General features: G+C 36.9%; 1 protein-coding gene across 1 annotated transcript in view; it reads right to left on the minus strand.

Annotated features, from left to right (window-relative positions):
* Positions 1 to 1539: 1539 nt before the first annotated feature.
* PREX2 (phosphatidylinositol-3,4,5-trisphosphate dependent Rac exchange factor 2) overlaps positions 1540 to 14331 on the minus strand; it is a 173819-nt gene continuing 161027 nt past the window's right edge. The window contains exons 39-40 of the mRNA XM_005150790.3: positions 11049 to 11116; positions 1540 to 6836 (exon numbers count right to left, since the gene is read on the minus strand). Of these exons, the coding sequence (XP_005150847.1) occupies positions 6791 to 6836; positions 11049 to 11116 (114 nt within the window). The 3' untranslated portion in view covers positions 1540 to 6790. The remainder of the gene's footprint in view (positions 6837 to 11048; positions 11117 to 14331) is intronic.

A 14331-nucleotide genomic window follows, 5' to 3' on the forward strand; every position in this document is an offset into this window, starting at 1 on the left:
GCTTGGCAGCTGCATGGAGGAAAAAGTATACAGAAACGGGGTGAGGAAGGGGTTGGGGACACAGAATTTAGTACTCTCTGGGAAAGCAGTTTCAGAGAATCAGGATTTCTACAAGCAAGAATGAAGTAATTAATTGTTAGCAATTCCACCAGTATAAGCAGAGTATGAGCATCATCTGTCCTGTTTCTGCATGACATAATGAGCCATTAAAAAAACAATTAAATACACAGTAAAAGTAAGTTTGTTATGAGTAGCATTTAAAAGGAAGTGGGAAGTATCTTTACTTTTAAAGATCAACTGACACATATTTTGATGTGAGGCAAAGATATATTATCTTTTTTTGAATTCCATTCACAGTGTGCTTCATATGATCTTGTATGAACATAGGGAGCCCCTCTGCAGAAATTATGACTTTCAAATCATGATAGCAGCAATACTTCCTCAGGATATATGAGAAATTATTGGACACCCAAGTACTACTATGGTGTGTTATCTTTCTCAGAAGTCATTTCAAAGCGCTACTTATTCCCATCAGGTACACTGATCAGATAATTCTTTGGACTTTCATGGTGGCAAGACCACAGAAATTAGGAGCACTGGAAAAAAGAAACCTCAATTATGGTGGAAAAAAAGCAGACCATATTTGAAATGATCTGGCCACTTCTACTTCTCAATACTTCAATTTCCATGCTGCCTTCCTTCACAAAATTAAGGAGACAGGAATACTTAGGAGAGCAAGTGGGAGAAGGGAAAAGGGGGGGAGGGAGGGGAGAGAGTAATCTATCATTTTAAGTCTAGTTATCCAGAAGTACTTTCATGCTCACCCTCTATCCTGTTAGCAGAAGATGGAAAACAAAAGGGACCTGACAGACCATTGCAGCTGCTTTTGGTCCTACCTCCACTGTTCCTCTTGGTCTTGAGCACAGCCACCATGCGGAAATCAGGACTTCACATAAAGACAACTGCTCAGTGAGGTCTAATATTTTATCAGCTTTCAGTCGTACAAAAGAAACGTTCAGTGCAACTCCTCAAACCCCCGGTATCCCAACAACAGCTGGGAACCAGTTCCCAATAGGGAAGTGGGGTTTCAGCACAAGGAGTTCAACACTCCACTCCTATGCTCATCAGATGATCCTTATGCACAGCAGTAGACAGATGACAACAGCTTCATACTTCAGTCTTCAGACAAGGGAATGCCAGAAACAGTGGATGCTTTGGACCTTCATGGGGCAGTAATGGCACCGTGGGGCAAGAAAGGGATTTTCATGCCTGTCTCTTCCAACCTTCACAAAATACAGCTGCCCAAAGCCAGGGACTGCTGTTCATGCAGGCTTCAACCTTCCACAGGTTATAAAGATATACTTTAATTGTCAGCAATGAACCGTGATTGGGCCTGGGTTCTCAGAAGAGATTTGTATTATAAACATTTATTTCTAGAAGTTTAGCTTCTCCTACAGCTGAATTCCTGGGCAGCCATTCTGAACCCTCCCAACACTCCTACCCCCAACTTACTTCTTAAAAATAAAGGGATTTGCAGTGGCCATATTATGAATGGTTTTATTGCTGTCTGACAGTCTGTAATACATTGTTACCATTCCAGTCTTTAATATGTAGACTAAAAAAATAAAACCATAGATCTAAAGTACACTGTATTAGTTTAACACATAACCAGTATAGCAACTGATTCAAGGTATGCTACAAAGGTACTTTACAAACAAGGCAAAAGTAATTTAAATCCATGTTTCAAGGATATTTAACATTAAATTCCAAAGGTTACTTATGACAAATTCAACTACCCACAGAGCTGCTAGTGTGACTGTTTCCAAACAAAAGCTCACTGAGAGATTCTGTGCACTTACACATAGTATTTCAAAGCAGTAATGCTCTCCTGTGTTTAATGAGATGTTACAAACAATATATTCTTCATTTGAAAAATGCGTGCAATATTCAGTACAGAAATTAAGTTCATTTTTAAAGTGTAACCAAGTACATACAGTATATACAGGGTGTTAAGAAGTTATTAAGGCCACTTAGTCTTTTAAATCTGGCACAAAGTACAGAAAAGATGTTGTGGAAATTCCCATTAAAGTCTAAATCTAAGTATTTTCAGAGATGTCCCAGCTACTTTGAATACTGTTGGACTTTGTAACTGAAGCAGGAGTTATTTTTAGGGTAGTTCCACTATAGCCACATTGGATTTCTTGGATGGATATGTTACTTCTGCAGTAGAACATAAGAAATGACTACTTGACTGGCCTCTAGACAATCTAAAATTTCTCACCGGTGTTAACATCTGCATGATTAGGCATGCTCTATATTCATTTATACATACACGACAAGAAAACATAAACATTTTCTAGCAGGAAAAGGGAAATATTCGTAGTAACATTCTTTTAGGAAAACTTGATTGATATATACAGAATATATATTATAAAACAAAAACAAAGAAAAAAGAAAAACAACAACAAAACTACACAATTGTCATCATACAAAAACATGAGTTCAGTATCTTCTTATACTTCAAAACCTAATGATGAAAAACCCATGTATCCTGAGACAGGTATGCACTGTGCATCTAAATTTACCAATGCTAGTGTACTACTAGAGTACATTTAGAAAAGCACTACCTGCATTTATCAGCAAGTACAGAGATATAGTACATAAGGCAATGCATTAGCTCTTTTCATAATGTTAAACAAAAATGGTGCAAAATATGCATAAAATGCTGGCAGAAGTAGCTGCAACGTAAAGGGTATGGAACAATATACACTACAGTTACAGATTTCACAATTTAAATGGAAATAAATGAAAGATACTTTGCTTTTTTGAGCATCATGCTTAACCATGATGTGTATACTCACATTCAGGCAGTTGTCTGAAATATATATATACACATACATACACTACATCTGACAATGAATTAACAAAATAAGCAAAAAAAAAATCACTGCTGTTTGCTTGTGAATTTCTATGGGTAAAGAGGTCAATAAAACTGGTTCTTTTTCTTTCCATTAGATGATAAATGAACTAAGCATGATTACTATAAATCCTCATCAACTTACATTTAATTGTTTTGGCTCTAAACCAGTAGAAGAGCAGTACTGACCACTACTGACCACATTAAAACAAACAAAAACCAAACTGAAAACCTGATGCATTTCCTAAACCCCAGGGAAAACTACCTAAAAGGCCACTAAAGACTGTAGCTCCCTCAGTGGATGTAAAATTTGTTGTCTGGTTCAGCTGATAGCAGGAATATTTACTTTAAAATGGATCTCTAAACACAAACCTGTTGGACATTTAGAAACTGGAATTGATACATTTTTTTTTATTCATTTACATTTACAATCTACAAGGGAAATAAATGTTATGAAACACCTAATTTGGGAAACTATACTGAATCGATGCTCATCTCATAAAGACTGTTTGGCATCCCATTATTCATAGATGATGGTTACAAAGATAGGCCAAACCCCATCAGAACTACTTTAAAATCAAAATCTAGTTTTCTCCAAGCATGAACCCTATGGCGACTTCACTGTTCCTTGGCCCTTAAGCCTCCCTTCCCAGCTGTTACATCTGCTGTACAAACCCTACAGACTACCACTGGTAGTCAATATTTGGTAGTGTATGCCTCCAGATCCTTGAATTTATTCCCAGAACTGAATTTATTCCCAGAAGATTTGTCTTGGATGAAAAAGACACAGAGAGTGCTTTCCCTAAACCAGTACAACACATCCTTGCAAAAACAAGCTGCACAATCTGTTGCTGCAGAAGCAAAGATTTAACAAGCTATGGGTGTTACAGTTCTTATAAATCATCACTCTCAGTTACCTCTAAGCCTAAAAGTTTATGAGAGGATAAACATAATACTATGATGAGAATGGATTTCTTTCTTTTAGCTCTGTAAGTGCACCTTGCATAGGGAACAAATACATCTGCTACCTATACCAAACAAATAATAATGAACATATGTAAACGTATACTTCATGAATGGGCTTCTTAAAGTTTCATCTAATGTTACTAGAAGCCAGATGTGTTAGAATGTGCTCTGAAAACAGAGGGAAGAGAAAAGCAGTTTGAAATTCTGAACAATGTTTCCAGCAAACACTGACTTTTAAAGGGAATTCTGAGAAATTAGTCACCCGTTTTCCATAGACAGTCTGTGGGACATTTATGCTCATTTTCCCCTGGAAATCCTGTACTTACGCATGCTACCTATAATCTCAGAAAATCAGGGCTTCGGTTTCTCAGCCCCTTTGATACCAGGCTAAATAGACACTTTATTTTGCAGTATGGGTCACCAGTGAAGCTCATAGTGCTGATCAGGTTTTTGAAAACTGCCTCTAGGGGTAAAAAAAAAACACAACAAAATCCCAAAAGAACAAAAAATGAGATACAAACCCAAAAGGCTGGGATTTCTGATGCACATGCATGAAACAATAGCTCAAATATTTGTCCAGTGACTGGCTCGTAAGTATTTGTCCCTCTGTGTTTACAAATGTGTATTAGCCCTTGTTTTCACAATAAAAAGAATCAGGCACTGTATTATACAGGGAGACTGTTTTGGTATACTTGCATTCCTGCCATTTTCAATGCAATAAAGAGTGATGGCTTGTTACAATAATGCATGTGCATGCAACAGATTCTGTCCTCTAGGTTATTTTGTATTATACAGGATTAGCAGCAACATGCACCTGACAGCTGATTTGCCTGGTAGTAAATAAACTCGTGGGCAAATCTCACAGGAAGATGTGAGCTCACAGCTGGGCTCACACTGACACCATTCTTGGCATGAGGTGATTATGGCTTCTCTAAACTCCTGATGTCTGAACAAGCAGAAACTGAACCATTTTTTTGTGCTTTTGCCTGAAGCGGGAATTACTAGAGCCAACACTGTCTCTCCGAATGACACACATCCAGAAGTTTGAGATCCTGACTAGAATAGCAACTACAGAAATTGTGACTCATTTTTACGTACATGCATTGGATCATCCTAGACGAAATGTGTAATTTCTAAAGAGTAAAACTTTGTTTTCTATTTTTGTTTGTCATCAAAAATATTATAGTTCCACAGCTTCCAGTAACTCTGAAAGAGCATAAACTTCAAAGCACAAAGGTGAAATTGTTAGTGACGTGTTCATTACTGCATATCTTTGTCACAGTTTAAGGCAAACTTTTTATATTTAAGATTGTACTAGTAACTGATATGACTACAGAAATATATACATATTGAAACTCACGTATATGTGCAGACATATATATTTGTGGATATATAAAAATATTTATTTTCTTAGCAAAGTTAAAGTCTGTGTAAAAACATTAAGAATAGTGAAAAAGGTAGGAGCTCTAATTCCTCCTTTGGAGAAAAGTAATAAGTCCCCTAGATATCCTATATAAAAACACTCTCTGCAAGAGTACATCTCTTTTTGAATTCTCACTTATTTAACTGTGGACTACTATATTTATTGATGATTTCATAAATAATTAGATAATATTCAACAATTATGTTGTGAGGTTTGATTGCTACAGCATAACTATAGGCCACTGTTGTACAGAAAATAACATTTACTCAGTCCTGCTCTAACAGACTGCATAGCTGCTACAAGTAGAACTATTTCAGAATATAGCTTTTGTTTCAATGTGTTCACATATGAAACCTCATCTGGGGACACCTTCTTTGAGAATTCTTCGGCCAAAAGAACAGCCAAATGCAGATACATTTTCCCTGGTCCCTCTAAATATTCATTACAATTTCAAAATAAATCTATAACAATTACCACTCCAAAAGAACTGACATACTATAAAAAAAACAACACTATTCTGACAAAACGTAGGAAATGCAACAATACATCAACCCCCCCAAACTATGCTTCAACTTATACCACAGACATTTCCAGTTAAACGTAACAATACTGCCTCGTCCTCGCCTTCTACAGATTTGCTAGTCTAGCACTATAATACAAGATTATACACAACTCTGGAAAACTCTGAAATGCAGAGACTCAATAATGTAAAACATCTACTTGACAGAGTCTGAAATTCAGTCTAACCATGGATGAAGATCTTAAATTTCTTCTCCTTAATTAAAATGGCAACTGAACAAGGGGGAAAACTTCACCTCATATGCCATATAGGTACTCTTTCCAAAGGAGTATGACAAAGGACACCTTAAGACATGACTGAATTTACCGATTACAAGCACATGCTCCTAGCCTGTAGCCATTAAACACAATTCTGCGATTTTCCACCTTTAAACCTCGCTTACATTATATACTTGTAACAGTAACATCACCATTCTGAAAAATTATGATAGCGATGGGAAAAAGGGGATTATCAGTGCAAAGGGCCCTGTATGAAGTGCATGCTCATTATCAAGCCTAGTTTATCTAGGCTTTTATTTCTTCTGCAAGAAGACATTCTGTACAGTGTACAAGTGAAGTCATTCTCTCTGAACAAGACATCTGTATTCCAGCTGCTGGCTATACCTATCGTGTGGCTGAACAAGACACATCAAATGAACTGGATTCCAGTGTAAAATTCCCAAGGAAGATTCCCATTCTACTAGCGTAAGGCTGGAGTGCACAGATTCCAGAAATACTTTTTAGAAGTTGTTTTTTTTTTTCACTGCCAGTAGAGAATATTTAGAGTATTTCTTTCTTTATCCTGAGTAAAGGGGTTTTCTATTTATCAAAGCCCTAGGCACACACTGCTATGGTGCAGTTAGGTTTTTGTCATATAGTCCCAGTATCCTTAAGGTCATTACTGGAATTTTTTGGAGCAGTTCTCCTCATTCTTCTCCAACTGGTGGTGGTGGCTGGCATAGCTTGTATAATCTGACAAAGACAAAAAACAAAGCAATTGTTATTCTGTGAACTTGGTCATTATTAAAATGGGTAAATTTAAGGAACATAAACTAAATCTAAGTCTTCCTGCACTGCAAAACAAGAGACTGAATTCAGTTTAATAACACTGATATAATGTCAGGAAATTTTTATTAATGAGCATAAATGTTCACAATGAAAGTGATATCATTAAAGCATACATCTAGAAGCAATCTTATAAATAAAAACATTACAGTTTAGTCAAGTTTTCATATTTCTGCACTGACAACCCCGTTCTGGAAAAAGCAGTCTCCACTAATCCAATTACCAGTCGTTGCTCTGAACATCTAAATCTGACAGGCTACTTGGTGAACACAACTGCCTCCAATTTTGGTTTGGTTTGGCACAGTTAGACCTCACTCTAAAACAAGTCCCTATAAACCTGATGCTGTTGGAAGGACCTAAGACAGATGTCAGATACCTGACAGGCCAGCACTAAGATTTCAAACTCCCCCCCACCCCATTTCTACATGTATAAAGGCAAGAGCAGTAAGATTTAGTTCATATTAATATCTCAGTACAGATTGGAATAGCCATTCCTTCATTTATAATGGTTTTTGAACTTCTAGTAAGCCCTTCAACATGGACTTGGTTATTAGCAAGTGTTTGAAACTTTACCCTAATGTTAGGAACATTGAAAATAAATGGCAACCATTCTGACCTCAGGCTCTCTGTCCTGTAAGTATATCCAGCATACAGTATTTCTGCTGCAAGCACAGCAATTAGAAGCAGCAATAGACATGATCTCATTTGGAGATTACATATTTTCCTCAGGGAAAGTGTCTCATTGAAGGAACAATAAAGAGAAGAGACCAAGGATAGCATGGGAAGGAGAAAAAATTTTTCATCAGAAGAAATGAAAGGACAATGACACAGCATGTGCATTAATGATGAAGAATCTCAGATATTGAAATACCAAAACAATAGAAATAGCAGGTTTGGTAGATCTGGCTACAGACAGGGTTGTGAACTGTCCAGGGGCTTGAGAGCTAGCAATATTTAAGATCACAGAATCATGGAATAGTTTGGGTTGGAAGGGACCTTCAAATATCAAGTGGTCCAAATCCCCTGCAATGAGCAAGGACACCTTCAACTAGATCAGGTCGCTCAGAACCACATCCAGCCTGGCACTGAATGTGTCGAGGAATGGCACATCCAACCACCTCTCTGGGCAACCTGTGCCAGGATTTTAGCACCCTCATTGTAAAGAATTTTTTCCTCATGTCCAGCCTGAATCTCCCCTATTTTAGTTTAAAACCATCACCCCTCATCCTGTCACAAAAGGCCCTGATGAAAAGTCTCTCACCAAGATGCTCAGGATATCTGAGTTTTCCACATATATTCTGAAAATTTGTCTGGTAAACATCACATTTATACAAGTCCCTTTTAATTCATCATAAATTTCAAAATCATGCTACAAATCAATACAGAAAACAAGTCCATACATGTGGCTGGGCTCCACAAACAATTAAAGATTAATGGGCTGCTGCCTTCTTAGCAGCTACTGAAATTACGTGAGGCACAATATGTATGGCTGCCCCTGTGAGTATGAAAATGCTCTTCACCTTCTAGTCATATCCTGTCAGAAAAAAACATCCTGTGGCTATGCAAGAACAGGGCAGGATAGCTGCTGTTCTCTGATTCCAGTTCCCCTAGGAGTTAACCTAGGATACTGACAACACACAATGGCCATGTGCTCAATAACTGTTCTCTGAATCTCACTGGAAGTGATTGTCAAGCATAGATGGTAAGAATGGGGAGTGTCAGTTCTGTCAGTCACACAGCAACTACAAACCTGCTCTCAAACCTCCACTATGATGTGTTCATGAGATCACTGGGCTCTTTCACGTTGTCACCTGGCAGACTCAGAAATGTGATCATTAAAGGTTACATTGTGCAGGCACCAATGAGTTTGTTTGGAGCGAAAGATAAGGCAGTAAACATGTATTTCCCATTTATATACCAATGAGAGAATAAGATGGCCTGATTTTATACAGACAAGTATGCCCAGTAAAATAAACACAGCTTGAGTTATTTGATTCTGCTAGTGTGATAAAGCAATAATATTCAAAGCTGGCAAAAGACAGATAAAATTACTGTCAGAATCTCCTCAAAGTAATTGCAGCAAGGTTAGTTCTTTGTGATGTTTTTTCTTTGTGATGTTTTAGCAAAACCTAATTTCTCTGGAACCATGTGCAGAAAAGCTGAGCCCCAAGTTCTGTGTATTCTTCAGATTGAGATGGTAATCATTAAGATTACTTGTGTTCAGAATAAGTGATATACGGGAATTATGAAACAAACAAAAACAAGGCTACATAAATCCCTAAGGAGGTATAGTTGATGAGGAATGACAGAGTAGAAACAGCCTGTTCTGGGTAATTATGTATGGAACAACTATCTGAGATAGTACAAACAGATCAGCTGAGAAAAGACATCAGTGGCAACTGCAGAGAACTGAAACCACTGTCAAGTGATGCTAAATGGAACCATATGTAATGGTAAAATTCTTTTCAAGGTAAAGAACTGAGAAGCCACAGTATCATCAAAATTACACCCCTGCGGGCTATTCCGACTTATGTGACATGTCGCTAATGGTACACCAAATGCCCCAAACACTGAGATCAATGAGGTATTCCTGTGATATTGCTGTTGCTGCTGACTGGCAAGCATGCTGGATGTATCTGTCTATGTTCTAGGAGCTCTCATACTTTTTCTTCAGCTTTTCATTGCTATGTTGTGGGAGTGTTAGCTGAAAAGAGGTGATCTTTTCTCAACTGATGCAAAGCCAAAAGATGTCTCATAGCTCAATGTTTCTTTGTAAGAACTTAGATTTTTCCTTTATCACAAAAGCTGAATCTAGATATACACACTGTCATTTAGAGGTGAGAAAAGTCTGGTTTGCAAAAATTACTTGGCTGTTTTCAGGATTATATCATGAAGAAGTCCATTCAAGTTCAAAACCATACCATCCAAAATACAAAAAAGCTTCTCACAGCTTTTACTGTAATAAAATGTTTTTTTTTTACTGCCTTAGAGTCTCACAATGTAAGATGATTGGTCAGGCAATTTTGGTCCTGGATTGCCTCTAAGCTAATCATTACTGTGAGAAGGGATGCCCTCATCTGCTGGTAAAGTCAAATGCCCTGCTACTGATAGATTTACTCTAGAATCAGTACTTCTGTTGGATCTTGCCTAATGTCATTTATGGGGCATGCAAGATGTGTACATGCTCCAACAAATGTTACTCATCAACAGAACAGTAGCTGCTACTCAGATTTAGTCATTCCCTGGACACTTAAGGTACACATCTTTTCTAGAATCATACCAAGCAGAGGCATGGAACCACGTGTAGTGATTAGGTACAAGCAAGTTATAAGCAGTATCCTGATTCACTACTGGGAGAAGCTGGGACATCAAAGAAAAGGGGAGCAAATTGTATAAGAAAAAGCTCCTGAGCATTAATGATCAGAATCCAGAAGACAGTCTTTCCAGGAGTCTATGGACAGCATCGTTAGTCAACAAAACCCATTATGTTTTAAACTGGTTAGAAAAAAAAGTCTGAATTAAAGTTGGATTAATAAATCCATATATTAAGATAAAATTAAGAACACTGTCGTTTGGTTATTTTTATTTATAAGTGTTGTGCTTATTAAGAAACATTTCAGGTACCTGCAATCCATCACAGCATTAAAAAAGATGGATAAACACAGAGCAGTAGCGTTTTTCATTCTAATGGATGTTTCAGAAAGAGACAAAGAAAGACTACATCATCTCTAAAAGCAACTAGGACATGATTTTGCTGAGATAATGCAGTACAGTATTTCATTAAAATGGGGTTATGTTTTTAGTTATGAACATTTCCCTCAAACCACTAAACGTCACAAGTGATGAAAGACTTAACTCCAGCATTTTCATAATTAACATGAGCTAGGCTTCAGTTTTCAAAAATGGCTGTTTTGTAGTGCTACATAGCATGAACTTCTGCAACTAATTATGTAAAACTGTGTGGCTAAAAATGTAATTGATTTTATGTATGTTAAAGCCAAATCTTACCAGTTAGTGCACAATGCAGTCAATGTTTACTGTTAGAGCTTTTGAGCAGCTAGAACAGAATTTGGCAAAAACTAGACAAAATCATGGTCTAGGACACAAACAATCAGTTACCTTGGCACAGACTGTGGTGTTCGATCTCTCACTCCTAAATTCTTGGCTGTGTTCTGTACTCTTGCACCCTGTGAAAGAAAAACAACAATTCTGCTTCATTTATTCCAACACAAGTTCGAAAGTTTTCTGAACTTTCTACATGAATGTAACTATTAACTATAATTAATACATATGCCCCATGTCCCAAAACAGCTCTCCTCTTGTAAGGTGGGGAACAAGTTAAAGCAGTACTTTAATTCTCAACTTAGAGAAATATGCAGAAAAGAGACAAAATCTTTCCACTTGTCATTAAATAAATATCAACATGGAAGACTTCATAAAGAAATAACATTCAAGGCTTAAAACAAACACATCTTGCTTGATTTTTGTCACCATTCTTCATAGAAGGCATGGATAACAAAGTTTTTTCTGAAATGTCACTTATTTCCCATGGACTTAGGAACAAATACTATACCTTATTTCCTATAAATAACTTTCCAGTTAGAACTAGGAAAATGGCCTAAATTAGGGCACTAAATTTGGCTTAGAAAAATGTAGGCCCTGCTCTTCCCTTATAATCACAGAATCACCAAAAATATTAAGTTGGAAGGCACCTCCCAAGACTGTTCAGCCCAAATACCCATGCTTAAGCAGGGTCAGATAGAAAAGCTTGTCTCTCTATACCTCAACTGATCCTTTGAAAAACAATAATGGAAGTATTTTTGTCTTACTGACTCATCTAGGAAGGAGGAAGTTGGAACATGAAGAATGTTCATATAAGATGATAGTGAAAAAAGCACTCTTTGCAAACAAACTCATTTAGACTTATGAAATAACTTAGTAAAAAAACTGATTTTAAATTATGAGGTCTAGCTTTTAAAGTGCAGTTTTATTAATGTAAAGTAGTCACCATAAAGAAACATCTGTTAGATTTACAGTCTTTTTATGTTTACCAACATTTTAAAGAAGATGGCAGCTACTTTTGTCTGTAATACATACGTTGACTCTCCCTTTATTTCACCTTTTGTACTACCTAAATTCAGGACAAAGTAACAGGGAACATAAATACATAACCTCAGAATTCTTCCAGTGAGGTCTTGGACTAGTGTGAAACATCAAAGATAATTTACATTGTAGAGCTGCAATGGTGGCTGCACATTGTGTAATAATTAGATAGAATCATTGATTCACTATGTAGAGTAAGACTAGACCTTGAATTTGACTGAAATGTGGTACTCAGGTAATTCAGAAGGTATTATTTCACTGTTATGGGCTCAAATGAAAGATGAAAAAGGCTGGCTGGTTACACACAGGCAGGTTCTCATCATTTATGTAAATCAACATGTGAGAAAAATACTGTGTCTTTTTGGGGGGGGAGTGGGAAAGGGATGAGAGAGAAAGTGGTGAAGACAGAGGAAACAATGACAGTACCTACAGACCTAAAGGCAGAATATAAGTGATTTTACTAGCTTTACATCTAGTTCAGTAAACTTATCTCCACCAGCTGCAAAAGACACGTGACTACAGACAACAAAAAACATACATCTTTCCCCAGGAACTACTCCAGAATTCAATCATTAGTCACTCAATACTTCCTCTGTTCAGCAGTGTGGATTTAATTGATCTCAGTGATTCTCTTCTTTCCCATCTCATCTTGAACACACAAATAGTTTCACATCACTAACCCCCTTATGGGAGGAGATTCACATCTTGGGTACAATCTTACCTTGTTGTGTCAAGAACCACTATTTTCACCTAGTTTGAGTCTGACAGATGCCTTTAGTTTTGCCTCGATAAGGACTATGGTCAGTCCCTGTCCACACTACATGTTCTTTAGACCTCTACCATATTCTCCTTCAGTCATGAAGCTAAACAATCCTAGATTATTTTGTTAGTTTGTCCTATTCTGTCTACAAACCATACCCAACTGTTGATATTTTTATTTTTTTTAAGCTTCTCTGAACTTTTTTCATTAAGCTATATCCTTACAGAAAGGATCAGAACATTAGTACAAAATGAAGGGTCATGACAGTATAATTTCTATTTTGTCATCGTCCCTAACTAAACCATCGTAAATTCTTATTTGCTTTTTTGATATCTACTGAGAATTGAGCTGATGTCTACTATCATATCCCTGAGGTCCTGAACATGAGATGTAATGGAGAGTTCACAGTCAATTATTTTGAATGTGAATTAATGGGATTTTCTTTTTCCCTTGTTTTAAGTATGCATCACTTAACAGTTATCTACACTGATTTTCATCTGCCATTTTAGTCATGAAATGTCTAAAAAGACCCTTTTGTATTTCTTCAAGTTACTTCTCATCTTTAATAAAAACTTGGAAAGAGTTCAGAGAAGAATATGTAGAATGATTAGGTAAGAAAACACAACTGAAAAAAAGAAAGATCACATTAACTGATGTTCTTCTACCTACACAAGTGGTTGTTTATCAGGGAAATGATCATCAAATTCAGGACAGACAGGATCCTCTAAAGGGGCCTGTAGCAATAGGACGAGGGATAATGGTTTTGAACTAAAAGTAGATTCAGACTGGATATAAGGAAGAGATTTTTTACAATGAGGATGGTGAAACACTGGAACAGGTTGCCCAAAGACATGACTGAAGTCCTGTGTCTGGAAACATCCAAAATACAAGTTTACTGCTATAAAAGGGAGTAAAATCTGGTCTCAGACTACAGTATGCTGGACAGAAAACAGGACACTTGAATTGAAGGGGGGGGGGGGTGGAATATGACAACATGACAGACTGCTGAGACTAGCATATGATTAATGTAACTGTGAGCCAGAATATATATACACATGGGAAAACTACCTAAATTAATCACATGTAGATCCTGAACGTCAGTGCTGTGACTACCTCTGAAACAAAATCACCCTATTTTTACTTGCCTCATTCACTAGACATATTAATTTTAGTATCCTGCTCATGTAATAAATCAAATGCATTGATTTAAAAAGGAGTCTAGCTTTATACAGCCATGTAATTTATTGTTTAGCAGGGTAACAAATTAGACCTTACTAACAACCACCAGGTTCTTATTTCTTTTGAGGAAACGCCCCCAAGAATTACTAGCAACTTGCTACATGACATCTTTGTCAACACTGAGCACCATTATACAATTTATATTCCAACACACTGTTATTCTTCTCCAATATCATTCTTAAAGCTATAGCAATGTAAATACTGACACTATCTCACACAGGTGTATTGGACAGTTGTGCTATGCAGCTCCAGAATTCTTCCCTCTGCATACCAGTTTAGCCAGAGCACTGGTGAATGGTG

Source organism: Melopsittacus undulatus, chromosome 1 (genome assembly GCF_012275295.1).
Source record: "Melopsittacus undulatus isolate bMelUnd1 chromosome 1, bMelUnd1.mat.Z, whole genome shotgun sequence".
NCBI lineage: Eukaryota > Metazoa > Chordata > Aves > Psittaciformes > Psittaculidae > Melopsittacus > Melopsittacus undulatus.